A 24,724-nucleotide genomic window follows, 5' to 3' on the forward strand; every position below is an offset into this window, starting at 1 on the left:
ATTTAAAATTAGTTTTTATACTATACATATAACTTTTATAATCTATGTAGCATTATATAAGGAAAAACTCAACATAATTTGTTACTGTTAGCTGTAATTATTTTGGATAATGATATAGTTATCATGATAATGATGTAAAATTTCAGTTAAAATTTCATTCCATCAATTTTATATTCAAATTTGGTATGATTAAGTTATACACAATCTATCGATGACACGTGGCAAAAATGCCCGAACAAGAAACGTGCAATGATGATATAGCCTTCATAAATAACAGAGTTAACATATCGACCCAACTAATGAGTCTTTTCCATTCAAAAATATCCAAATGAGTTCAAGAACATGTTGTGGACTAGAATATTTTGAACCCTACAAAGATCGTTGTCAATGTCATAAGCTTACAAAGATCTAATGTATATATCAAACAAAAATCTCAAAAGGCTAATTAATATGCTCACAAATGTTTGTATCCTGTTGCTACAAGAATAGAACTTAAGATGGTATCTCTTGTCTTCGTTCTTCTGTGTGATTTATAACGAGTCAAAATTTGGTTACACTTGAGCAAAACGAAATAACTTAAACTGTCTTCTGTTTCTTTTGTTTGGTCGAGCCATCGCTAGAATCCTTCTTCTGGCCAACGCCTCCACCATGTCCTCTCTTAGATCCCTGGTTGATTGAAGAAAGCAAACAACAGAGAAAAAATTAGCACAAATAGACACAAAGCAGAGAAAAAGGAGAAATTTAGTTATGTTTTTTTTTACATTGGGGTTGAAGGTTTTGAGTGGGTCGCCGCCTTTTCTGGAACGTTTCTTGTTTTTGTTGTTGCGACCAGCACCTCCACCAGATCTCCTACTGTTACCCATTGCAGCTCCAGCTAGCTTCACCGCCTTGCTTGCCTCTTGTGTCTTTAGGTCCACTAGATACTCCGGGATGTCCTTTAAATGTGGTGCAGGTGCAGTCTTACTCAAAGGCTTGTCATGTCTCAACAGATCTAAGTCTCTTGGATTAGCTTCAAAATGAGCTTTTAACCTGAAGAAAGAAATAGCGAAATTAAGAAGATGAAAAAAACTCGGAATAAACAACACACACATTAAGAACTGTTATCGAACAGTAATGTTCTTGCTTACTTTTCGGAGTTGATTATCTCATTCCTCAAATCCTGAGCTCGAGACTCTCGAACCGAAATCTTTGTAACACTCTTTGCCACATCCTGCAAAGATAATTTAACTTTCAATACTTCATTTAATTAAGAACTAAGCATCTTACTACAGTGATTACTCACCTCAGCTCTATATCTAAGAGACTCGACAGCATTTTCGGTCAACAAAGGAAAGGGTGTGATGATATCACTATCTTTGTTCTTGTCGTTTGCTAAGAAGGACTTTATATCTTCAAACCCTTCCATCTCATCCGGAGAAACCTGTGGCAAACAAAGCAGATCATTAGACTTGCAAAATTTAAAGGGTTCACGCCAATAAAACGGTATTATTAGATGAGAAACTCACAAGAGAAACAGAAGAACCGCTGCTATATGCTCTCCCTGTACGCCCAATTCTATGAATATATCCAGTAACACTTTGAGGCATATCAAAGTTTATGACCTGTGCATAAGAACAGGTTTAAGGGAAGATTAAAAATCCACAGCAAAGAAAACATGGAACTTTTTTTTCAGTCCCAAACAGCAAAGAGTACCAAAAAATAAAGAAAAGAAAATCCCATTGGGCAAAGTCACGTAGCATACCGTGTGAACTTTTTTGAAATCAATTCCCCTAACTACACTGAACTCAGCATCCAGCTTTGGTTTGCGACGCTTCTTGCTTTTATTGTTCTCCTCACCTTTAGGCTCTTCCTTTTCTTTTTTAGTCTGGCTATTATCATCCGTTGCAATCAAGTAATCAAAAAGACCTGCGTTGAATTGCTGTACAAACATACAGTGATTAATTATGAAACAAAGCTGCTTCCAAAAAGAACTAAATTTAGGTGTGTGACTTGGTGATGTACCTCAAGGATATGAAGCCGAGAATTCTGAGGCAACTCCCCATTTAAAATTGCAGACTTGATTCCAAACTGGCGGAAACAAAACAAAATTAATTCAATATTATAATTACAGGTACAGTGTTGCAAATCAGAATGCTCAAATAAGTGACCCAAAACTTACCTTTTCCAAGAATAATTTCAACTTGAAACCCATGTCAATCGTATTGATGAATATCAGAATTTTTTTCTGAACAACCTCTAGCTTCAAGAGAGCAAGAATGTGAAGCAGTTTGTCCTGAGCACTGCAAGAGATCTAAGACAAGGTAACACACTTATCATCAGTAATCAGACCTACAACTGTGAACTTATAAACCAAACATAATGCCAAACTGATTTAAACAAATCTAAGAGAGCGACTCATACCCAAAACTGCTGAACATTACTCGGGACGGGCTCCTCCTTGTCATTATCTTCTGTCAAGGTCAAAACGATTGGGTTGTGCAGAATCAATTTCTTCAACTTCTCGACATCAGAACTAAGATTTTTGCAAAGATATTATTCAGTCAACCATTCAAGACAAACTTGGGAGAAAAAAATATGAGTTTAAATAGAATCATTATCATCCATATATGTCTTACCTTGTAGTAGCCGACATAAGAAGGCATTGGCAACGCCTTGGGATTATTGAAGTTACCGACCTTAGATTATCTTCATATCCATATGACAACAAAAGATCTGCCTGATAACAGAATTATATTAACATCAACATCTCCTCAAAGAGAGGAATATTAAGGCGAACATAATAGATAATAAACCTATAGAAGTACTTGAAAGCTTAAACCAAAGTGGCTTATATACACAATATATATTTCCAAGAACATCACATCACATCATGCTACTTCCAGTAAATAGAGTGACTACTTGATTATCTAGTGCGTTTGCAAAACAACCTCTAACAAAGCCACTATTTTAACTGAAATACATATATCATACCTCATCAAGAACAAGAATTTCAAGTGATTCACTGACAGCAGTGGGCTCTAAAACTCCAGCAGCAAAACATTTAGGAATACAAGCAGGTGTGGAGACAAGAATCTCAGGCAGTCCAGCCAATGCATTACGCTGCAAAAGAAAACAATTAAAACAAATATTGAAAAAATCGATGAAATGCTTTTCAAGATGAGAAAAGCAAAAACTAACCATATCAGATGCAGTCATGCTACTAGTCAACTGCACTGCTTTCAGTTGAACCCTACACAACTCGATAAGCGAAGAAACCTCTGAGTAAACCTGTATTTCCCCAATTCAAACCAAAATGTCAGATGGCTAATTGAAATCTTTGGATGTATAGGAAAAAAACATGAAAACAAATCGTCCAAAAAACAAACCTGCTGGCATAACTCTCGAGATGGAACAAGAATAAACGCAGAGGGAGCAAGCTTCTTCTTACTCCCAGAATCTACTGAGAATAGCTTCTGAAGCAATGGCAAAAGGTAAGCCAAAGTCTTACCTGAACCCGTCTTTGCCCTAGCAACTATATCTTTCCCTTCCTAGAAGAACAACAACAGAGCCAATCAAAACCATCTAAGTTTAAACAAGCAGCAATGAAATTGCAAAAAAGGAAGAGACTTTAAAAGTGGGTTTCAGGGTTTTAGGGTTTAGAGTTATATTTATATTTACCAGAATGTAAGGAATGGATGATTGCTGAATAAGAGTGGGTTTCTCTATACCCTTTTTACTTAAGGCACGAATTAGACGAGAATCAAGCCCTAGCTCTTCGAAACTCTTATCTACATCTTCTTCTACCTTTTCTTCTTCTTCTTCTTCTCCGAGGTTTCTCTGTTCTTCTACTTCCTCTGCTTCCTTAACCACGTCCATCACTTCCGGGTTCACATCCTCCACAGGTTTCACCTTCGTCTTACTCATGGAATCAGAAGGGGAAGGTCAGAAGTCCGAGTTAAGAAGATCGAACACAAACCTTAGAGAAATGCAAAAGACTTCACTTTAGGTCTTCAGAGGAAGAAATATATTCCGAACCAAGCTTACCTAGGAGGAGGCGCGGAGCTTGAAAGCGGCGGAGAGAAGCTAGAAGAAGAAGAAGAAGAAGGGTTTTTGGGCTTTTTATTATGGGCTTTTATTAAATGGGCTTTGTTATATTCGAAATACTGTACCTGTTATTTATTATTTTTAATTTTGTTTCTTCTACTCTGTTTTAATATAATAAGATTAAATGCTACACAATTGATGATGACGAGGAGGATGATGATGAAGATCAGATGCGTGTTCGGTGGAAGCTCTCAGAAAGAAACGATTTGTATAAAATGTTTGTTTCGTCTCTATTTGTTGAGCTTTGACTTGGGAGTTATCAACTTCGCCACGATCCCAATCGTGTAATACGAAATCAACCTACTTTTTTTTTGAGAAATGGGTTCACTGAGCAAGGACGGAGAGATGGAGCAGATCCGAGACGAGGAGTTTACGGAGGCTATATTATACGTTAATGGCGTTCGTAGAGTCTTACCTGATGGATTAGCTCATATGACGCTTCTTGAATATCTCAGAGGTGCGTTACTATTGACTGATCCTAGTGTTGTTGGGGATGAATCAAAGTACTCAAACAAGTTTCAGTTTTTGTTTTTTTCAAATCTATTTTATGATTGAAACTGAATCAGTATCAGAGACTATTCCTACAGTGTTATGTTAAAGAAAAAAAGAATATTCCTTTAAGTATGTATCACTTAGCTGAGTTGTAAATTCCAGATTTTTACAAATCCAGATTATGTTTAATTGATTTACTAGGTCCCATGTCTCGTTCTAAAAAGGAAAAAGTAAGTGATTTGATCAGTATGCATATAGTAAGATTATGCTCCAAGAGCGAGCTTCTAACTTCAAAAATACGTTTCTTGTTTCCTTTAGATTTAGGATTGACCGGGACAAAGCTGGGATGCGGTGAAGGTGGTTGTGGGGCTTGCACGGTGATGGTGTCTAGTTATGACACCAAGTCAAAGACTTGTGTGTACGTATTTTTATCTTCTCCTCTGATATGTTAACTCTGCTTTACTTAAGTATATGCCTTCTTATTGATTATTTCTCTGTTTATGTGGAAAATGTTATTGCAGACATTATGCTGTCAACGCATGCTTAGCACCTCTCTATTCTGTAGAAGGAATGCATGTAATATCCATTGAGGGAGTTGGGCATCGTAAACTTGGCTTGCACCCACTCCAGGTACGTTTTACCTTTTTCAGCTTCTTATTACTGGAGATATTCTTTGTCACTGTAGTGATGATCCTAATTCTTGCAGGAGTCTTTGGCATCCTCTCATGGTTCCCAATGTGGGTTTTGTACTCCCGGGTTCATCATGTCGATGTATGCGTTACTGAGGTCGAGTAAAAGCTCACCTTGTGAGGAGGAGATTGAAGAATGTCTTGCTGGAAATCTTTGTCGTTGTACTGGTTATCGACCCATCGTTGATGCTTTTCGGGTTTTTGCAAAATCTAATGATGCTCTGTATAGTGGAGTATCTTCATTAAGCCTTCAGGACGGTTCAAGTATTTGCCCATCTACTGGCAAACCTTGTTCTTGTGGATCAAAAACAACAAATGAAGCAGCCAACTGTAAAGAAGATAAATTTCAGTCCATCTCTTATAGTGAAATAGACGGAGCTAAGTATACAGAAAAGGAGCTTATCTTTCCCCCTGAACTTTTGCTGAGGAAGTTAGTTCCTTTAAAGTTAAGGGGAAATGGGGGGATTGCCTGGTACAGACCCGTAAATCTTCAGAACTTGCTTGAGCTCAAAGCAAATTATCCTGATGCAAAACTACTGGTAGGTAATACGGAGGTGGGAATTGAAATGAGACTGAAGAGGTTACAGTATCTGGTGTTAATATCTGTTGCTCAAGTCCCCGAACTCAATGCATTGAATGTCAATGATAATGGGGTAGAGGTTGGTTCAGCTTTGAGACTTTCTGAACTCCTGAGGTTATTCAGGAAGGTAGTAAAGGAGCGTCCTGCACATGAAACTTCAGCATGCAAGGCTTTTATTGAACAGCTGAAGTGGTTTGCTGGGACACAAATAAGAAATGTTGCTTGCATTGGTGGAAACATCTGTACAGCTAGTCCAATATCTGATTTAAACCCTCTTTGGATGGCTTCTAGAGCAGAGTTTCGGGTAATCAACTGCAATGGAGATGTTAGATCGATACCTGCAAAAGATTTCTTCCTTGGTTATCGTAAAGTGGATATGGGAAGCAACGAGATCTTGTTGTCGGTATTCCTTCCATGGACAAGGTCCTTAGAGTATGTGAAAGAATTTAAGCAGGCCCATCGCAGGGATGATGATATAGCTATTGTCAATGCTGGAATGCGTGTGTTTCTTGAACAGAAGGGACAAGAGTTGTTTGTTTCTGATGCTTCAGTTGCCTATGGTGGTGTGGCTCCTCTTTCGTTGTGTGCGAGAAAGACTGAAGAATTTTTAATTGGAAAGAATTGGAATAAAGGTCTTCTGCAAGAGGCGCTTGAGGTCATACAGAAAGATGTCTTGATTAAGGAAGATGCTCCTGGGGGAATGGTGGAATTTCGGAAATCTCTTACTCTCAGCTTCTTCTTTAAATTTTTCTTATGGGTTTCTCATCATGTACATAATGTAAATCCCACGATAGAGACCTTCCCACCCTCCCATATGTCAGCTGTGCAACCTGTTTCTCGGTGTTCTAGAATTGGAAAACAAGACTATGAGACAGTAATGCAAGGGTCATCTGTTGGCTCGTCAGAGGTCCATCTTTCAGCGAGAATGCAGGTATGCTGGTCTATTTACCGCACCCAAACTGTTGAGTGATTTTTGTGATAAGACTAAGATAGAGATGATGCTTGACTGTGATAGTTGAGAACCTCTGGCTAATCATAGCCTCTTTTGGTGTAATTTGTTATAAGTTGCTGAATAGTGACTAGTTTACCAGTGTAACTCAACATTCTTATTATTTCATGTAGGTCACAGGGGAAGCGGAATATACTGATGATACACCAGTACCTCCTAATACCTTACATGCTGCCTTTGTGCTAAGCAAAGTGCCACATGCCCGCATCCTTTCAATTGATGATTCGGCAGCTAAATCTTCACCTGGTTTTGCTGGTCTGTTTCTTGCCAAAGATGTTCCCGGGGATAATATGATTGGAGCAATTGTTGCAGACGAAGAGTTATTTGCTACCGATGTGGTCACGTGTGTGGGACAAGTAAGAATATTTGAAACCTAGATTTTTACATTTTTCCTTAGCTCTTCCATATAGCTTTTCTGTCTTAGAAGAAGTGTCACAGGCAACACAGTTTTGTGCTTTTTATCACCAGAAAGTAAAAGAGCAAGGTTTTTTCTTATTTCAAAAAAGTAAATGAAAGTCTTATAGATTCAGTTATTTTGTCAGATATATTTATATCTTTGGTTCCCAAGTATTTCATTTATTGACTTTGGTATCTCAGGTCATTGGTGTGGTTGTCGCGGATACACATGAAAATGCAAAAGATGCAGCAGGAAAAGTTGACGTTAGTTATGAGGAACTACCAGCAATATTATCAATCAAGGAGGCTATTAATGCCAAAAGTTTCCATCCGAACACAGAGAAAAGGCTAAGTAAAGGGGATGTCGAGCTGTGCTTTCAATCTGGTCTGTGTGACAGGATAATAGAGGGAGAGGTTCAAATGGGTGGTCAGGAACACTTTTACTTGGAGCCTAATGGTAGTCTGGTTTGGACAATAGATGGAGGCAACGAAGTTCATATGATTTCATCCACACAGGTAAGCATATTATATGTGTACTGCCAAATATTTCACTGAGTGAAATTTACTTTGATTCATGCTTTGTACGACCAGTACATGACCATCAGCTCTCTGTAAAAGAAAACCATTAGGCATCAGCTAGTTTAAGATATTAAAATGATAGTAGTTTAATATACTAAATGATAATGTTGTCTCTGCTTAAGCAAATTTTGGTGGTTGTGATTCATTTGCAGGCTCCTCAAAAGCACCAGAAATATGTGTCTTATGTTCTTGGTCTTCCGATGTCTAAAGTGGTATGCAAAACCAAACGAATTGGTGGTGGCTTTGGTGGTAAGGAAACAAGATCAGCTTTCATTGCTGCTGCAGCTTCTGTTCCTTCCTACCTATTGAATCGACCCGTGAAACTCATACTAGACAGAGATGTGGACATGATGATAACTGGTCATCGTCATAGTTTCCTTGGAAAGTACAAGGTATTTCCAGTTTCTCCCCAGAATTTAAGGCAGTGTACTCCATTAGTAAGCTGACAATGAAATGGAAAGGACTGAAAACAGTTAAAAGTAGAAGAAATAGTATTTATGGATTGTTAGACAAACTAAAGAATTCCATTTTGTTGTGTTCTGCTATCATACAGGTTGGATTTACGAACGAAGGAAAAATATTGGCGTTGGACCTTGAAATCTACAACAATGGTGGCAACTCTTTGGATCTTTCCCTTTCCATTCTTGAACGTGCCATGTTTCACTCGGATAATGTTTATGAGATCCCGCATGTGAGGATCATAGGGAGTGTTTGCTTTACAAATTTTCCCAGCAACACCGCTTTCCGAGGGTTTGGAGGTCCCCAAGGTATGCTTATAACTGAAAACTGGATTCAGAGAATCGCAGCTGAGCTTGATAAAAGCCCTGAAGAAATCAAAGTGAGTTGAAAATTTTCTAAACATCTTCATCTCCTGAAAGCTTGTAGGAATTTGTCCTCCTTTTGTCAGTTGTATTCTTAAATGTTTTCTGGTGTATTTACTTTACTTTAGGAGAAGAACTTTCAAGTGGAAGGATCGATCACACATTACTCTCAGTCTCTTGAGCACTGCACATTGCATCAGCTCTGGAAAGAGCTGAAAGCATCCTGCAACTTCTTAAAGGCTCGTCAAGAAGCTGACGAGTTTAATAGTCAGAATCGGTGGAAAAAGCGTGGTGTAGCTATGGTTCCCACAAAATTTGGCATATCATTTACCACAAAGTTCATGAATCAGGTAATCCTTGTGTGAAAGTGGATCCCTTTTTTTCAAATTTAGTCATTTGTTTAGGAACTGAAAACGATAAGATACCATTGCACTACCATTGCTGGCAAAGCTAGAATCTGGACTTTGAGATACTTACCCATTATGTGTCTATGTAGGCTGGGGCTCTCGTTCATGTTTACACGGACGGGACGGTTTTGGTGACTCATGGAGGTGTGGAGATGGGTCAAGGATTGCATACAAAGGTCGCTCAAGTTGCTGCATCTGCCTTTAACATTCCACTTAGTTCAGTTTTCGTGTCAGAGACAAGCACTGACAAGGTACAAGCAGCGCAGTTTGGGCGGAGACATAATTCGACAAAACTGTTCTTACTGTCTTAACGTTTTGATTGTCTCGTGATAGGTTCCAAATGCCTCACCAACTGCTGCTTCTGCGAGCTCCGATATGTATGGTGCTGCAGTATTAGACGCTTGTGAGCAGATTCTAGCAAGAATGGAGCCTGTTGCATCTAAGCACAATTTCAACACATTCGCTGAGGTATTCTTTCTTTTTCGCAATTTGATATAAACTCAGAAGAGCTTGATGCCAATATTGATATAAAACTCTCCTTTCTTCTGAGTGTATGTAGCTAGTAAGTGCCTGCTACTTTCAACGGATAGACCTATCAGCTCATGGTTTTCACATTGTTCCTGATATTGGATTTGACTGGATATCTGGAAAAGGGAACGCATTTAGATATTACACATATGGAGCTGCCTTTGCTGAAGTTGAGATTGATACATTAACTGGTGATTTTCACACAAGAGCAGCTGATATAATGTTGGACCTCGGATTTTCTCTTAACCCAGCTATTGATGTTGGACAAGTGCGTGTTCTTCTTCTCGCAAGCTCCTATGCTTTGTTGCAATCTTTTAAAAGAATAGTGTTGTATCTGAAATCATTATTTACAGATAGAAGGAGCGTTTGTACAAGGACTGGGTTGGGTAGCTTTAGAAGAACTCAAATGGGGAGATGCAGCTCATAAATGGATCAAACCAGGAAGTTTACTCACTTGCGGACCCGGAAACTACAAAATACCTTCTATTAACGACATGCCATTCAACCTCAATGTTTCTCTTCTCAAGGTAAGCAACTATAAGAAGAAGCTTTAAATTGGTAGCAACACATGTGAAACTGAACCTAAGATTTTACTCCATTAACTCAGGGGAATCCGAATAGAAAGGCAATACATTCATCTAAAGCAGTGGGTGAGCCACCGTTCTTTCTTGCATCATCGGTTTTCTTTGCAATAAAGGAAGCGATTAAAGCGGCTAGAACCGAGGTGGGTCTCACCGACTGGTTCCCTCTAGAGAGTCCAGCGACGCCAGAGCGTATTAGGATGGCTTGCTTGGACGAGTTTTCAGCCCCTTTTGTAAGTTCAGATTTCTCCCCCAAGCTTAGTGTTTGAACTTTGTAACTTTAAGATTCATCAAAAGCGAAAAGATGATCAATTTATTGTGAGAAAGTCATACCTGTAAGTTATTTCCAGTCTCCAAAGAAATGTAACATTACACAGATACATTTACCAATGCAAAGAAATAAGATCATTACCAAGATATGTTTCTCCAGATCAACAACTTTGTTGTCTACAAGTGCCTCAAGCTATGAAACCTGTGGGTGGCTTCCTGATCAAAGTTGCTTGTTCGAAGCCATAAGCAATCTCAATGAGCTTTGGCTCTGAGAATCTTAATCCTCCAAAGTTAATCCCAAATGGAACTCCTTCACTATCATATCCTGCAGGTACATTGATTCCTGGATACCCTCCAATGGCGAGGACAGAGCTCAACGTTGAACCAAGCGCCACTATTGCATCTAACTTCTGCTCTTTTATTAACTTTTCGATTCCATTTCTTGATAGTTCTTCCATTCTCTGCAACGCTGCTTTCTCTTTCTCACCCATTCCATTAGTGGCTTCTGCTGCAATGAACACATCTTGTCCCCATTCTTTCACTTTTTCCTGTTTTTATTTTCTTCAATTCAAGGACTGCATTTGTTCAAGTACCAAAAAAAAAGGTGAACTCGTTTGAAAGCTTAGTACTTGCCTGTTCAGCAAATTCCTCGTTGTAGGCAATAACATCTGCTAAGGAACGGACTGGTGATTCCACAAGCTCTTTGAGATATGCATTGAGAGACATCTTAAACTCAGCCAAAAGTGCTATCTCTTCACCACTATTAGTCGGACTGACAATGACTTCCATGTTTGGTATTGTCAGATTGTTAATGACGATAGCACCTTTTCGTCTTCATCCAAGAAAAAAACAGAAATAGATACATTGTTCTCAACTGATGAATCAACTTATAATAAATTTTACCTTAATGTTTTGATGTGATGATCAAGACGAGAAGAATTCTGCATTACAATCCCCAATCTCTTACCTTTCAGGCCACTAGCTGCCAGAAACTGCTTGTAACCGCCTTCAGGTATGAACTCAGATGCAGTTCTCGTGGCCTCGTCCAATGGATCGTAACCCACTATAGCATCAAGGAGATGAACAGCATCGGAAACTGTCCTACAGATCGTCCTAATAACATTGCAGAACAAAGAGAAACACTTAGAAATGGTACACAAATCAAATAGTTAGTAGTGGTGGGTGCTCACAAGTCTCTCACCCAATACTGTCCTGTCTCAAGGAGATGGGAACTACTCCGGCTCGGCTCGTGAGCCCGACAGTCGGTTTAATCCCGACCACAGAGTTCTGGCTTGCTGGAGAAAGAATGGAACCATCAGTTTCAGTCCCTAGTGACACGGCCACAAGATTGGCTGCTACAGATATAGCTGATGCACTACTTGACCCAGACGGATTTGCTGATAAAACATATGGATTCTGCAGCATTCTAAAGATTTGGTGAAACTTTTCGTAAGACATTTGGTTTACCAAATATATATTGATGGAGAAATGAAGAAAGTAACCTTTCCTTGGAGGCCACGTGCGCTCCAACCATTTGGGATGGAGAAAGATCGAAAATGAGCCCATTCGCTTAAGCTGGCTTTGCCTAAGATCACAGCACCAGATTCTCTCAGTCTCTTGACAACACCAGCGTCTCGAGGCACAACTGAACCTAGTAAAGCCAACGAACCAGCAGTGGTGTTAAGCTTGTCCTTGGTGGAGATGGAATCCTTGAGCAGAACGGGAACACCATGCAAGATAGGAAGCTTATAAGTAGCGTTTTTAAGGTCACGTTCTCTGTCTGCGATCTCTGCTTGGATCAACGCGTCTGGATTTGTCTCAATGACAGCGTGGAGTATTGGATTGAGTTTGGAGATTGCTTCAAGATACAACTCCACAAGCTGCTTTGATGTTAGTCGTTTCTCTTTGAAAGCAAGTCTGATGTCTTCAATGGTGGCTTCTTGGATCGAGAACGTTGAGGTAAGCCTAATATGAGAGGCAGATACAAATGACAGAAGAAGAACATGAGGAAAAAGAAGAGATGAGAAGAAGATGAAACGAAGAGCAACCATGGCTACAGTCTAGAGAAAGAAAGAGAAATGGTCAACGCCAAGAAGCCTTTGCCCTCTCTCTCTGCTTTTATGGAAGAGATTGAAAACATCGTTGACCCTATGGTTTTTGTTAGATTTTATTTTTTGTTCATGTTTAACTCAAACAAGTAAGAAAATTTCATGTACATATAGCTTTTGTGAGACAAACGATTAAATTTAAGATTGAGAGCTGGGGTAAGGTTTATCAAACAAACAAGTTGATATAAATAAAAGGAAAGATGAAGAAGTAAAACAGCCGAAAGCAAGCCACCATTCTTCATAAGATCAAGGTCTCCATACCATATCAGCAACTGGTATGACTACAACTGCCTTAAGCTTCGAACTTGGGTGGCTTCCTCATGAGAGTTGCTTGTTCGAAGCCATAAGCAATCTCAATAAGCTTTGGCTCTGAGAATCTCAATCCTCCAAAGCTAATCCCAAATGGAACTCCTTCACTATCATATCCTGCAGGGACAATGATTCCTGGATACCCTCCAATGGCGAGGACAGAGCTCAACCCTGAACCAACCTCCACTATTGCATCTAAATCCTTTTCTTTCATTAGCTGCTCGATTCCATTCCTCGAAAGTTGTTCCAAGTTCTGCAACGCTTCTTTCTCTTTCTCACCAATTCCATTAGTGGCTTCTGCTGCAAGGAGTAGCTCTTGTCCCCATTCTTTCACCATTTCCTTTTTAATTTCGATTCAGTGACCACAGTTGTTCAGATACCGAAAAGGTCAAATTTATTTTAAAAGATTAGTACTTACTTGTTCAGCGAACTTCTCGTTGTAGGCAATAACATCTGCTAAGGACCGGACTGGTGATTCCACAAGCTCTTTGAGATAAGCATTGAGGGACATCTTGAACTCAGACAAAAGTGCCATCTCTTCACCGCTCTCAGTCCAATCCATAATCACTTCGATGTTTGGTATTGATAGATTGTCAATTACTATCGCACCTTCTCGTCTTCACCGAAAGAAAAAGCGAATGATGTTTTGGTCGATATGATTGAATGACAATGTAAGTGATGGAACCAAACTTTAAACATGTTTTACCTTAATGTTTCGATGTGATGATCAAGATGAGGATGCTGCCTTACAATCCCTAATCTCTTACCCTTGAGGCCACTAGCTGTCAGAAACTGCTTGTAACCGCCTTGGGGTATGAACTCGGACGCGGTCTTTGTGGCTTCGTCTAAAGGATCATAACCCACAATAGCATCAAGGAGATGAACAGCATCTGAAACCGTCCTACATATCGGCCTAACATTGCAAACACACAATAAAAAGAAAGAAAGAAACTAAGGCACAATGGTATGAAAAATCAATAGAAGTAGACTCAGTCTCACCCAACAGTGTCCTGTCTCAAGGAGAGAGGAACCACCCCGGCTCGGCTCGTGAGTCCAACACTCGGTTTAATCCCGACCACCGAGTTGAGACTCGCAGGACAGAGAATGGAACCATTAGTTTCAGTCCCAATTGACACAGCCACAAGATTAGCTGCCACTGATATAGCTGAGCCACTACTTGATCCACACGGAGTCGCTGATAAAACGTACGGATTCTGCAGCATTCAAACATGCCTCTTCTTGAGTCTTTACTTACAAAAAGCTTTAAACTTGATAGAGCAATGAATATGATGAAATGAAAAAAAAACTGACCTTTCCTTGGAGGCCACGAGCGCTCCAACCACTTGGGATTGAATTAGATCGGAAATGAGCCCATTCACTTAAACTGGCTTTCCCCAAGATCACAGCACCAGATTCTCTGAGTCTCTTGACAACACCAGCGTCTCGAGGCACAACCGAACCAAGCAAAGCCAACGAACCAGCCGTGGTGTTAAGCTTGTCCTTGGTAGAGATGGAATCCTTGAGCAGAATCGGAACACCGTGCAAGATAGGAAGATCGGTGGTGACGTCTCTGAGCTCACGTTCTCTGTCTAGGATCTCTGCTTGGGTCAACGCATCTGGATTCGTCTCGATGACTGCGTTGAGTACAGGATTGAGTCTCGAGATTTCTTCTAGATACAACTCCACGAGCTGCTTTGATGTCAGTCTTTTCTCATTGAACGCAAGTCTAATGTCTTCAATGGTAGCTTCTTCGATCGAGAATGTTGAGTTCAGCATGATGTTGTCTAGAGAAAAATAATTTGTCAACGCCAAAGTAGCTAATTGTGTCATTCTCACAGATCCATGTTTGATTAAAGTTGTGATTTTTTTATGTTTGGTAGAGATAAACAATATTTAAAAAGCTTGTAAATTTATTCAAGGTAGTCAAAACCCTACACAAAGGGTTTTTACAAACTCGAAACGATACCAAATCAGAAAACACTCAGACCCTAGATAAACTAGAGAGGAAGGAAGTAGAAACAACAAAACCAAAAGCAAAAGACACCATTATTCATAAGTCTCTTCTCTTACACACTCTCCAGATCTAAAGCTGACCAGAGTTCTCAACAACCACACGCTTCGAGGTCCTTCCAGAATCAGATCCAACCTTCTCAATCGCCTTCACCACATCCAAACCTTCAACGACTTGACCAAACACAACGTGCTTCCCATCTAGCCACGAGGTTTTAGCAGTACAGATAAAGAACTGAGATCCGTTAGTGTTGGGACCAGAGTTAGCCATGGAGAGTATCCCAGCTCCGGTATGTTTCTTGACAAAGTTCTCGTCTTTGAACTTAGCTCCGTAGATCGATTCACCACCGGTTCCATTCCCGGCTGTGAAATCACCTCCTTGGCACATGAACCCAGGAATCACACGGTGAAAGCTTGAACCTTTGAAGTGAAGTGGCTTGCCCATCTTCCCGACTCCTTTCTCGCCGGTACAGAGAGCTCTGAAATTCTCCGCCGTGTTTGGGGTAGTGTCAGCGTATAGCTCCATCAGGATACGACCTGCGGGTGCACCGCCGACACTCATGTCGAAGAAAACTTTAGGGTTCGCCATTTTTTTGGTTGGAAGAGATTTGAAGATTTGAGAGAAGAAATCGAAGAATTGAAGATTAGGTTTGTGAATTGTGAAGATGTTGAAATTAGGGTTCTTCTTATAGAGAGGCGATTTAATTTTTAAAGCGGTGTAATCTGAAAAAGGAAATTATATTAATGACCGTCGATTTATGACACGTGTAGGGTTTGAAGATTAACCGTGGTTATATCGAATCTGACTAGGGTTTAAGTCGCGTGGATCCGAGGCTCCCTCATAATTATATTACCTTTTTTAGATGGACCGACAACATTACGGCGTTGAAGTTTAGGTGTGGGCCGAAAGCTAAAGCGAAAAGCCCATTATCTTATTTTATTGGCTACTTCTATTTTTTTTTTTTTTTTTGGTTGCCACACTCGTTCTTTCGATTCTATTGACCACTCGATTGTATTGGAGAGAGTACACACCATTTAAGTCATGTTGGTTGGTGGTGATTATCTATCAGCACGTGAACACTTTGTGTACGATGGGATATTTACTAGATTCACGATCTTATTTTCATCGAACAGTATGAATGAATGATCTTACTTAATTTATGACTTACATGGCTACATTTGATATCAACGTTTAATGATGAGGAGAAGTAATCATGAGCTGAAATGTTCACATTGTTTATTTCGTTAGTTTTAGCATACAACATGTTCCGTACTCACTATATTTTTCAGACTATGACCCCACTCAGATTCTACAAAATAAGAATGTAGGAGGAGACAAAAGATAAGTTTAATTACGTGGAATGAGACTGATTATGCCTTGGTGGGAATGGGATTATTAGGTGAGGTTTCACTTTTTTGAACTAGATTAGCTAGGCGGCTAGGCCACTTTGTATTGTTTGCCAAATTAAGTGATTAATTTGAGATTATGTTTCCAAGTCACATCATTATGTGAAAATGCAAACAGAATAAAACTACGTTCGTACAATATGCATCATCAATATTTCTCAAGTGATTCTTAATCATATAAGGTTTTTTTTTAGACCCCAAACGACTCCTAACTATGGTCTAGGGCCGGAATCTATCTATCCTCCACTCCACAATTTTCATCATATTTTATCCACTATATATTTACTTACATATCACACAATTGTCTAGACTAGAATAATCGTACACAAAAGAAGTATTATATCTCCAAAAAATCCATAAGTTAAATAAAATCAAAGCATCATCGTAAAAGAGACTTTTGGAGTTGTTCAGCAGACAATATCATTGTTTTTTTTTTTTTTTTAATAATAATCATATTGGCTTTGATTGGAAGCACCCAAACGCATTGTTTGCAAACGAGCCGCTGTAATAATCACCAATCAACAAGTCTTTTGGAGAAGACGGTTGGATATCAAGGTTGGAGAAAGCGATTGAAGATGGTGGTTAGAACCTATTTTTGGTGGTTGCAAACACTAATCCTAATTACCAACAAAAACCAGCGTTTGACATTTATAAAGACGTTGCACGGTTCATTTTATTTTTTTGGCAAAATATTGCATAGTTTTTGTTCCTTTATTCACTATTCAAATCATAATTTTGATTTAATATGTGTTGTTATTCTTTTTAATGTTTTTAGGAAAAGGTTAGTAAGCCAAAAAAATTAGTAATTTAAGATTATGATTTGAATAGTAAGATTTTAAAATATACATTTGATAATTTCATTAATATCACATTTGATCATTTAGTTAATATCATTTAAATATATTGATATTTTATATTATGAATTAGATAATAATTTATCATTTCATTTATTTTTTATTTTTAATTAAATTAATTTAATTGTTTAAAAATTTATTATAACTTATACTATTCAACCGCTGTAATGTTACCAATCAAGCTAAATACTCAACCGCTTTCTTTTACTCTACCATTTTTTCCATCCGTTAATTTAAACCGCTTTCTTTTTAACAATCTCTTTTACAACCGCTATAAAAGTTTTAACCGTCTCTTTTAAATGTGGTTACCAATCAGAGCCATTATGATCTATCCAGTAATATTCGTTCTCCAACGTTAGCAACGACCACCGATACGACCTTTTCCCTTGTCATTATCAACAACAAACAACAATGATTAAAATTTTCTAATTTCAAATGACAAACTACTAAAATTCAAAGTTTAGAAAAATAAACAAAGAAACAAACAAAATTATGCAGCAGGGATGCGCAGGGTACGAGATCCACTGCCACCGTACACGTGGACAACCAAACATCTTTAATCACTGCAAAGATACTCTCTCACGTCACTCCTTATTTAACTTTGTAGTATATAGTAAGTAAATCTCAAAAAACCATATACTAGTAAATTAGTATTTATCTTTTTGATTAACCAAAAAAATTAAAAAATATAAAAAAAAAGTAAAAAAATCGAAAAAGCAAACAAACCTCCGTGCAATCATATCATATGCATGGCCTTTAAAGGGTTTACTTCACCTTCCCCTCGATCGCTAGAGTTACTGTGCTCTTCCTCAATCTCCCCGTCACAGTCACATCTCATCCGTACACGTGGACCCACACACCTCCTTTAAGCTCAACCAGCTGATTCGTCTTAACCTTTGGCCGTTTAGGCTCTCTCTCTCTCAATCACTTTGTATATATCATCATCGACTCATCACAAGTGATATACTTCTCGCTTCTCTCAGTTTCAAGATTTATACAACGAAGCTTTGTTGCGTTTCTCGTCTTCTTCCTCCGACGACGCTGGTTTGATTTAACAAGGTTCGTGATCTCTCTATACGTGTGTTTGCTCTGGTTACGAAAACATTTACGGTTGATCAAGTTTTTTTAATCCCCCTGCTTTGATTTTTTTTTCGCCGGATCTCTCCGAATGAGAGTTCTGTTATCGATCTCTTCTGTGCGTGATTGTTTTCTTGTTCTTTGATACTATTTGGAATCCGACGTTTCCATGATTATATCGTTCGATTCCTGTTGTGATTGATCCGTTGTATAGAACAGTCGTTTGTTATTAAACTGTTCTGTATTGCGAGCTAAATGGATCTGATCGGTTTATGTGAATGCAGGGTTTATGATCATTGGACTTGTAATTGGCTAATATTTTTGAATCAGTCTGGAAGCAATGTCGTCTTTTAATCTCAGTGTAGATGCGAATCATCAGAATGGGAATGCCAAGAATGCTTCAGATTCTTCTTCATTTACAGTGGAAGATATTGATGACTTTGATTTCTCCAAGTTGTTAGAGAAGCCAAGGCCGTTGAACATTGATAGACTGAGATCACTTGATGAAAGGTCTCTTACTGAATTAGCTGGTTCACCACAACTTAGAAATGCAGATTTTAGTAATGCTCCTCGGGTTCATGATCATTCGGATTATGTGATTTCACCTAGCGTTGGTGGTGGTAGGAGGTCTGGATTCAATACTCCTAGGTCACTCCCTGGATTTGAATCTCATCCTATGGTTGGTGAGGCCTGGGATGCTTTGAGGCGCTCTATGGTTTACTTTCGTGGACAACCTGTTGGTACTATTGCTGCTGTTGATAATTCTGAAGAAAAACTCAACTATGATCAGGTTAAGAAAGAAATCTTCTAATTGTCATGTTTCTTTTTGAAAAACCCTGTGTTGGTACTTGATGTGGTATATACCATTCATCAGGGTACTTTATTAAACCCTGTGTTGGTTGATCTGGTTATCTTGCTGACTCTTATCCTTTGTAGGTGTTCGTGAGAGATTTTGTACCAAGTGCTTTAGCGTTCCTGATGAATGGTGAGCCAGACATTGTCAAAAACTTTATATTGAAGACTCTTCGTCTTCAATCATGGGAGAAAAAGATTGATAGATTCCAGCTTGGTGAAGGAGTTATGCCTGCTAGCTTCAAAGTTTTCCATGATCCTGTTAGAAACCACGAAACACTGATAGCTGATTTTGGCGAGAGTGCAATTGGAAGGGTAGCGCCTGTTGATTCTGGTTTTTGGTGGATTATACTGCTCAGAGCATACACGAAATCTACAGGAGACTCTTCTCTTGCTGACATGCCTGAATGCCAAAAGGGTATACGGCTGATACTAAGCCTGTGTCTCTCTGAGGGGTTTGATACCTTTCCCACTCTCTTATGCGCAGATGGTTGCTGTATGATTGATCGTAGGATGGTGAGCAGCAAATTTTATTTCTAGTGTTTCTTTCTACGAGGAGACAGTTTTGAGCTAGCTGTTTCATCAGTTTTCCATTCTTTAATTTTGTGTTCTCTGTTTTTTAGGGAGTTTATGGTTACCCCATAGAGATTCAAGCCCTCTTCTTTATGGCCTTAAGATGCGCTTTGCTCCTGCTTAAACATGATGGGGAAGGTAAGGAAATGGTGGAACAGATAGTAAAGCGACTTCATGCATTGAGCTACCACATGAGGAGCTACTTTTGGCTAGACTCGAAGCAGCTTAATGACATTTACCGATATAAGACGGAGGAATACTCTCACACTGCTGTCAACAAGTTCAACGTGATCCCTGATTCTCTTCCAGAATGGGTTTTTGACTTTATGCCGCCTCACGGAGGGTTTTTTATCGGCAACGTTAGCCCTGCAAGAATGGATTTCAGATGGTTTGCATTAGGTAATTGTATAGCCATTTTGTCTTCCTTGGCTACTCCTGAACAGTCAACAGCGATTATGGATCTCATAGAATCTCGATGGGAAGAATTGGTTGGAGAAATGCCACTGAAAGTTTGCTATCCCGCAATAGAAAGCCATGAATGGAGAATAGTAACTGGTTGTGACCCCAAAAACACTCGGTGGAGCTACCACAATGGAGGATCCTGGCCAGGTAAACACATTTAATTGGACTACAAATGAATCACTCCTGTCCCAGTGTTCTTCTCTGGTTCCATTGTGGTATCTTAATCTTAGTCAAAGGCTAATCTGACCCTTAATTAACTAATTATGTTTACTGACTCACAGTGCTGCTATGGCTTTTGACGGCTGCTTGTATCAAAACTGGTCGACCTCAAATAGCAAGACGAGCAATTGAAGTAGCAGAGGCTAGGCTTCATAAGGACCATTGGCCTGAATACTATGATGGAAAGGTAGGGAGATACGTGGGGAAACAGTCACGTAAAAACCAGACTTGGTCAGTAGCCGGATACTTAGTAGCCAAGATGATGCTGGAAGATCCGTCACATGTCGGTATGGTCTCTCTTGAGGAAGACAAACAGATGAAACCCGTTATGAGAAGATCCAACTCCTGGACTTGTTGAAAACATTAGAAAGAGATTGGCTAAGAAGCACCTGATCATGATTCCTGGCTTTAATGTTGATAGACGACTCTCTTTCTTCGTTTTTTTTCAATTCCACATTTAACGTTGTTTGCTTTGTGAAATATTTTTAGACTGTGGAAGATTTTAAGCATAAAAAGATTTCGTATGTTTAGCTTCATGTCTTTTATTATATGCGTTCTCTCTCTATTGAAATGACTACAGAGCAGAAAGGGATATTTCTTGATCTGCAAGGTAAAAACGAAAAACCCCAATTACTCTTCACTTTTTGTTCAGACATCAAGGTTTCGTGCAATGATGCCTTCAAATGTAACACCAGGTCCAAAAGCCAGAATCAGTCCCCACTCGTTTTCTTCTTCGTTCAGGCTCCTCACTTTCTTGCTCTCCTCCAGCATATACTCCAACACATAAACGATCGAATTGCTGCTCGCATTGCCATAATCCATGAGAGCTCTTCTGCTTGGACTCAGCTTCTCAGGCGACAGGTTAAGTCGCTTCTCCATTCTGTTCAATATGGCCGGTCCACCTGGATGAACCGCCCAGAACATCTGGTTATAGTCTTTATGAGCCAGTCCCGCTTTTACTATTAGCTTCTTGCAAAAATTCTCCACGTTGTCTTCTATTATCTGTGGAAGCTCTCTGGCTAGCTTGAAGTTTATCCCTTGTTCCGTTAGCCTCCCATCTATCGTCTTCTCTGTGTCTGCGCCATGAAAATGCAATCCAAGTTTATCCAAAAATATTGTCTTAAGTTATAGGCATAATAGGATGCACAATACTTGTTGGTTTTTTACCAGGCAAGAAATTCTGTATTGCAGTGTGAAGCTCAAAGAGAGGCTTCTCGCATATCGGGTCTGGATCGGATCCGATGATCACAGCTCCGGCTCCATCACCAAACAACGCGACCCCAACAAGATCATAAGGTCTATCCATACTTGGGGGTTTGAACCCAATGATGGTTGTCTCGGACGTTGCGAGCAAAACTCTACTGCCCGGATTATTCTCGGCTATGTCTTTGGCTACACGGAGACCTGCAACGCCACCAGAACAACCGACGAAGTAGAGCAGAACACGGTGTGTGTCAGGACTGAGTCCAAGCCCCTTGGCTAAGTACAAGTCCCCACCAGGAAGACGAGCTTCGCTTGAGGAGACATAGACCAGGTGAGTTATGTCCGAAATAGAACGCCCCCAGTTCTTGATGCAGGTTCTGGAGGCTTCTACTGCCATCTCGGTCACTGCATCATTGCAGATGTCGAGACGCTGTGTCACTGTGGATCCTCCTTCAATGGCAAGTTCTGGATACTTCTTGAGTATCTCCTCCGACATCACAACATACCTTGTCTTCACCGTTGTTGTCTTGCCTGTATATAGAAAACGAACAGTTCGAACAAACCTCAGTTCTCAGGAGCTTATAAGAGGAGATAAAAAATTGAAGAAACGAGGTTAAAGTGAAGACATTACAGAGACGAGTAAGCTTCTGTTTGAGTTCTGGGTCGTCACATTTGGTGGTTTTGAAGTAGCCATCGACTAAGTACTCTTGCATCACTAGCTGGTGAGGAAAGGCTTTTCCGAGAGCAAGAATTGTCGCTTTTCCCGGGTTTGATTTCTTCTCTGAACCCAATTCTGTGGCATCGATGCTTCCCATTTCTTATCTATTTTCTCTTGTCAAAGACTCAAATCTTGGGTCTGTAAAAAAGGTTCAAAGTGAAGGCATATATATATACACTGCAGCTTTTGCAGTTTATGACCTGCATCTTGTGCGGTGTTTCTGTCTAGTTGATATTTGGTGAAGATTAGGTGTAGGATTCAGGAACTTCATGTTTATTGCATTGGCTCTTTCTAAAACCCAACTCCAATTCTTCAAACATTTCCTCTTGATACATAGTCTTTGGATGTGTTATAGTTATAGTTGTTTTGTACATTTTCACACTTAAAAACACTGAAATTGAAATTAACTAAAGCTCCTTGCTAGTTCAAGTATATGGTTAAGAGTAAATGAAAGGTCGATGAGATTTCTTTTTCCTGCTCTTATGGCTAAAAATTTCTGATTCGGTTGTTGAGTATCAAAATTTGCTGAGTTTCTACATGCATGATGGATCATCATACGAAAGACAGCAAAAAATAGAAGAACAAATGAGGAAAGGTGAAGAGTTAAAATGAAATTTCTACTCAGACCTATTCCCTATCTATGCCCCTTGCTTGAATCTTCATATCCTTTCTTCTCCCAATGCACATACGTCAACCTTATCGATGAAACATACGGTTCTGATTATAGAAAAGCTACCAGGATAAAAATGTATGACTTGTCAGAGGTCTGAGAGACACTTCCCACTGATGAAGTCAATCACTTTGGTAAGTGACTCATCAAGTTTGGCAGTGACTGCAGCTAAGTTCTCCAAAAATTCTTCAGAAGTTGGTCTATTTCCATCCACAATATCAGTCACCCCTTTTATTAGAATCGTAGGCACCTTAAAGATATCAGCCACATAGGCCACTGCTGCTCCCTGAAATGCCAAATTTCCGAGAATAAGCCGTGGTAACTGATAAAGACACAGAGACAAACACATAGATTGGAGTCACGTTCATTAACACAGGAAACTTATGGATTGTATACCTCCATGTCTTTAACTGTTGCATCATTTGCTGTGATGGATTCTTCATCATGTGGAGACATATCCATAGAATCGCCAGTGGATAATCTTCCCACCTTGGGACATTATCACAACCAAATCATAAATCTACCACTTATATATATGCAAAACAGATGAAGAAATAATCAAAAAAATTGCATGAGGATCAAATGGTGAACTCAGAGCAACCTTTAGGTTGAGCTCCTTTATAAGATTTGGTGTGGGGAAGGCTTTCCGCATACCAACACCATATAGATCAAGGACCTGCAGAAAGTACAGAGAAAGTTTTTGGAAAAAGGCAAAAATATATGGAATGAGAATGCAAGCATATCATTCAAGAACAGTCTTGCAACTCATACAGATAGATGAAAAATACAAAAGAGCACGTACAGGAACGGGTATCCTTCTGTCATGGAAAGCAACAGTGGAGACAACATAAACATCGCTAATACATGCTCCTTTGGCCTGTAAAGACCAAAAAAAAAAAACAAGGATGGTGTTCATTCTTTTTTGACACAAAAGAGGCATGAGAGCGACTATGTGTAGAGTAAGATACTTGTAATATATGTACCCTAAAGCCACCAGCAGTTCCCGCATTAATAATCAAGTCTGGTTGAATTGCTAGAATGGAAGCATAAGTCACGAGAGATGCAGGAACCGTGCCAACACTCTCTACCCCTGAACATAATATAACAAGAGTTAGAAAAAAGCTACAAGCCAGACATTCAGATTTTAGTAACAGTGACCATTAGAGATAACAAACACCAAAGAACTTCACAAAACATCCTGAAACACTAACAATCACACAACCACATGGATATACACATACCTAAAGTTGAATCCTTTCCTGGACACACAATATTAATGCTCAAATCTTTATACATTCCTTTAAACAGAACCCAAGTCACCTCTTTTGGAAACCTACAAAAACAAACAAAAATTTCAATCTTTATCAAAACAGTAACAAGAACGTATTCACATATGATTCCGAATCAAAATCAAAAAAGAACTCACGGCGTATTAACTTCTTCAACAAGCCGTAATCTATTGATCAGAGGCTGAGCTTCCTTTTGCATAGCTGCGAATACACAGAGTCATTAGAAGAAAAAAAAAGAATCATCCCAATCAAAGAGAAAGAGACCTAAAAATTAGTACCGACGATGAACACAATGGTAAGAATCGGCCGTTTCTCTCCTTCACCCATAAGCTCTTCCATAGCCGTCGCCGGCGATTCGTCAAAGATCCAATTTTTTTTCTAAACGTATATACAAAATTAAAAAAAAACGTCTCCGACCCGACCCGACCCGTTCCGGATCAGACCCAACAATTTTATTTAATTGATTTTGTTTTTGCATAAATAATTAAAAAGGAAAAAAAACGTTGACGACTTGACGGCCGTTTATGACACGTAAGCA

General features: G+C 39.3%; 8 protein-coding genes across 11 annotated transcripts; 2 read left to right on the plus strand and 6 right to left on the minus strand.

Moving 5' to 3' along the window:
* Positions 1–429: 429 nt before the first annotated feature.
* On the minus strand, positions 430–4,193 carry LOC104729726 (DEAD-box ATP-dependent RNA helicase 16). The gene is made up of 14 exons (XM_010448718.3): positions 3,658–4,193; positions 3,366–3,527; positions 3,178–3,267; positions 2,971–3,099; positions 2,616–2,716; positions 2,401–2,512; positions 2,159–2,290; positions 2,002–2,067; positions 1,742–1,918; positions 1,506–1,601; positions 1,283–1,420; positions 1,128–1,210; positions 762–1,029; positions 430–666 (listed from the first exon to the last, which is right to left on the minus strand). The coding sequence occupies exons 1-14, from the start codon at positions 3,901–3,903 to the stop codon at positions 577–579; spliced, it is 1,890 nt and encodes a 629-aa protein (XP_010447020.1). The 5' UTR covers positions 3,904–4,193; the 3' UTR covers positions 430–576.
* Positions 4,161–10,582, plus strand: LOC104729731 (xanthine dehydrogenase 1). The gene is made up of 14 exons (XM_010448724.3): positions 4,161–4,540; positions 4,894–4,993; positions 5,097–5,205; positions 5,282–6,775; positions 6,967–7,209; positions 7,451–7,765; positions 7,981–8,220; positions 8,382–8,666; positions 8,778–8,999; positions 9,146–9,307; positions 9,390–9,524; positions 9,616–9,852; positions 9,938–10,111; positions 10,192–10,582. The coding sequence occupies exons 1-14, from the start codon at positions 4,402–4,404 to the stop codon at positions 10,432–10,434; spliced, it is 4,098 nt and encodes a 1,365-aa protein (XP_010447026.1). The 5' UTR covers positions 4,161–4,401; the 3' UTR covers positions 10,435–10,582.
* On the minus strand, positions 10,478–12,587 carry LOC104729729 (putative amidase At4g34880). The gene is made up of 5 exons (XM_010448723.3): positions 11,938–12,587; positions 11,637–11,851; positions 11,339–11,548; positions 11,069–11,267; positions 10,478–10,983 (listed from the first exon to the last, which is right to left on the minus strand). Exons 1-5 carry the CDS (start codon positions 12,484–12,486, stop codon positions 10,624–10,626), a joined length of 1,533 nt encoding a protein of 510 aa, XP_010447025.1. The 5' UTR covers positions 12,487–12,587; the 3' UTR covers positions 10,478–10,623.
* A 71-nt stretch (positions 12,588–12,658) lies between these two features.
* Positions 12,659–14,682, minus strand: LOC104729728 (putative amidase At4g34880). Its single transcript, XM_010448721.3, has 5 exons — positions 14,164–14,682; positions 13,852–14,066; positions 13,559–13,765; positions 13,271–13,469; positions 12,659–13,192 (listed from the first exon to the last, which is right to left on the minus strand). Exons 1-5 carry the CDS (start codon positions 14,680–14,682, stop codon positions 12,836–12,838), a joined length of 1,497 nt encoding a protein of 498 aa, XP_010447023.1. The 3' UTR covers positions 12,659–12,835.
* A 60-nt stretch (positions 14,683–14,742) lies between these two features.
* Positions 14,743–15,451, minus strand: LOC104729727 (peptidyl-prolyl cis-trans isomerase). The gene has a single exon (XM_010448720.3). The coding sequence runs from the start codon at positions 15,449–15,451 to the stop codon at positions 14,936–14,938; it is 516 nt and encodes a 171-aa protein (XP_010447022.1). The 3' UTR covers positions 14,743–14,935.
* Positions 15,452–17,709: 2,258 nt separating this feature from the next.
* LOC104729732 (putative alkaline/neutral invertase B) lies at positions 17,710–20,842 on the plus strand. The gene is made up of 5 exons (XM_010448725.3): positions 17,710–18,182; positions 18,485–18,990; positions 19,137–19,568; positions 19,676–20,234; positions 20,369–20,842. The coding sequence occupies exons 2-5, from the start codon at positions 18,541–18,543 to the stop codon at positions 20,662–20,664; spliced, it is 1,737 nt and encodes a 578-aa protein (XP_010447027.2). The 5' UTR covers positions 17,710–18,182; positions 18,485–18,540; the 3' UTR covers positions 20,665–20,842.
* Positions 20,807–22,385, minus strand: LOC104729733 (type III polyketide synthase B). The gene is made up of 3 exons (XM_010448726.3): positions 22,141–22,385; positions 21,474–22,040; positions 20,807–21,382 (listed from the first exon to the last, which is right to left on the minus strand). The coding sequence occupies exons 1-3, from the start codon at positions 22,322–22,324 to the stop codon at positions 20,955–20,957; spliced, it is 1,179 nt and encodes a 392-aa protein (XP_010447028.1). The 5' UTR covers positions 22,325–22,385; the 3' UTR covers positions 20,807–20,954.
* A 306-nt stretch (positions 22,386–22,691) lies between these two features.
* LOC104729734 (5'-methylthioadenosine/S-adenosylhomocysteine nucleosidase) lies at positions 22,692–24,644 on the minus strand. 4 transcript variants are annotated; one of them, XM_010448728.3, is made up of 8 exons: positions 24,465–24,644; positions 24,324–24,387; positions 24,139–24,230; positions 23,881–23,987; positions 23,700–23,774; positions 23,499–23,573; positions 23,294–23,386; positions 22,692–23,183 (listed from the first exon to the last, which is right to left on the minus strand). In XM_010448728.3, exons 1-8 carry the CDS (start codon positions 24,523–24,525, stop codon positions 22,986–22,988), a joined length of 765 nt encoding a protein of 254 aa, XP_010447030.1. In that variant the 5' UTR covers positions 24,526–24,644; the 3' UTR covers positions 22,692–22,985. The 4 variants fall into 4 exon arrangements, with proteins under 4 accessions (XP_010447030.1, XP_019089575.1, XP_087335273.1 ...); XM_019234030.2 differs by having other exon boundaries at positions 23,866–23,987; positions 24,465–24,610; XM_087479147.1 differs by having other exon boundaries at positions 24,469–24,562.
* Positions 24,645–24,724: the final 80 nt, after the last annotated feature.

This window comes from Camelina sativa, chromosome 12 (genome assembly GCF_030686135.1).
Source record: "Camelina sativa cultivar CO46 ecotype springtype chromosome 12, ASM3068613v1".
Classification (NCBI taxonomy): domain Eukaryota; kingdom Viridiplantae; phylum Streptophyta; class Magnoliopsida; order Brassicales; family Brassicaceae; genus Camelina; species Camelina sativa.

Bases quoted from the DNA above. Each gene is read 5' to 3' on its own strand.
- LOC104729727 (XM_010448720.3), bottom strand. From the start codon at position 15,451: ATGGCGAACCCTAAAGTTTTCTTCGACATGAGTGTCGGCGGTGCACCC.
- LOC104729726 (XM_010448718.3), bottom strand. From the start codon at position 3,903: ATGAGTAAGACGAAGGTGAAACCTGTGGAGGATGTGAACCCGGAAGTG. The intron at 3,528-3,657 runs GTAAATATAAAT...TTGTTCTTCTAG, and splicing joins CATCCATTCCTTACATTCTG to GAAGGGAAAGATATAGTTGC. The intron at 1,211-1,282 runs GTGAGTAATCAC...TTATCTTTGCAG, and splicing joins CTCTTAGATATAGAGCTGAG to GATGTGGCAAAGAGTGTTAC.
- LOC104729731 (XM_010448724.3), top strand. From the start codon at position 4,402: ATGGGTTCACTGAGCAAGGACGGAGAGATGGAGCAGATCCGAGACGAG. The intron at 6,776-6,966 runs GTATGCTGGTCT...TATTTCATGTAG, and splicing joins ATCTTTCAGCGAGAATGCAG to GTCACAGGGGAAGCGGAATA. The intron at 9,308-9,389 runs GTACAAGCAGCG...GTCTCGTGATAG, and splicing joins CAGAGACAAGCACTGACAAG to GTTCCAAATGCCTCACCAAC.
- LOC104729732 (XM_010448725.3), top strand. From the start codon at position 18,541: ATGTCGTCTTTTAATCTCAGTGTAGATGCGAATCATCAGAATGGGAAT. The intron at 19,569-19,675 runs GTGAGCAGCAAA...TCTGTTTTTTAG, and splicing joins GTATGATTGATCGTAGGATG to GGAGTTTATGGTTACCCCAT. The intron at 20,235-20,368 runs GTAAACACATTT...ACTGACTCACAG, and splicing joins CAATGGAGGATCCTGGCCAG to TGCTGCTATGGCTTTTGACG.
- LOC104729728 (XM_010448721.3), bottom strand. From the start codon at position 14,682: ATGACACAATTAGCTACTTTGGCGTTGACAAATTATTTTTCTCTAGAC. The intron at 13,766-13,851 runs GTGAGACTGAGT...TTGCAATGTTAG, and splicing joins TTGAGACAGGACACTGTTGG to GCCGATATGTAGGACGGTTT. The intron at 13,470-13,558 runs GTAAAACATGTT...CTTTCGGTGAAG, and splicing joins CATCACATCGAAACATTAAG to ACGAGAAGGTGCGATAGTAA.
- LOC104729729 (XM_010448723.3), bottom strand. From the start codon at position 12,486: ATGGTTGCTCTTCGTTTCATCTTCTTCTCATCTCTTCTTTTTCCTCAT. The intron at 11,852-11,937 runs GTTACTTTCTTC...AGAATGCTGCAG, and splicing joins CACGTGGCCTCCAAGGAAAG to AATCCATATGTTTTATCAGC. The intron at 10,984-11,068 runs GCAAGTACTAAG...AAATAAAAACAG, and splicing joins ACGAGGAATTTGCTGAACAG to GAAAAAGTGAAAGAATGGGG.
- LOC104729734 (XM_019234030.2), bottom strand. From the start codon at position 24,525: ATGGAAGAGCTTATGGGTGAAGGAGAGAAACGGCCGATTCTTACCATT. The intron at 24,231-24,323 runs GTGAGTTCTTTT...TTGTTTTTGTAG, and splicing joins GTTGAAGAAGTTAATACGCC to GTTTCCAAAAGAGGTGACTT. The intron at 23,775-23,865 runs GTATCTTACTCT...TGGTCTTTACAG, and splicing joins TTAGGGTACATATATTACAA to GCCAAAGGAGCATGTATTAG.
- LOC104729733 (XM_010448726.3), bottom strand. From the start codon at position 22,324: ATGGGAAGCATCGATGCCACAGAATTGGGTTCAGAGAAGAAATCAAAC. The intron at 22,041-22,140 runs GTAATGTCTTCA...TTCTATATACAG, and splicing joins ACAGAAGCTTACTCGTCTCT to GCAAGACAACAACGGTGAAG. The intron at 21,383-21,473 runs GTAAAAAACCAA...TTCATGGCGCAG, and splicing joins AATACAGAATTTCTTGCCTG to ACACAGAGAAGACGATAGAT.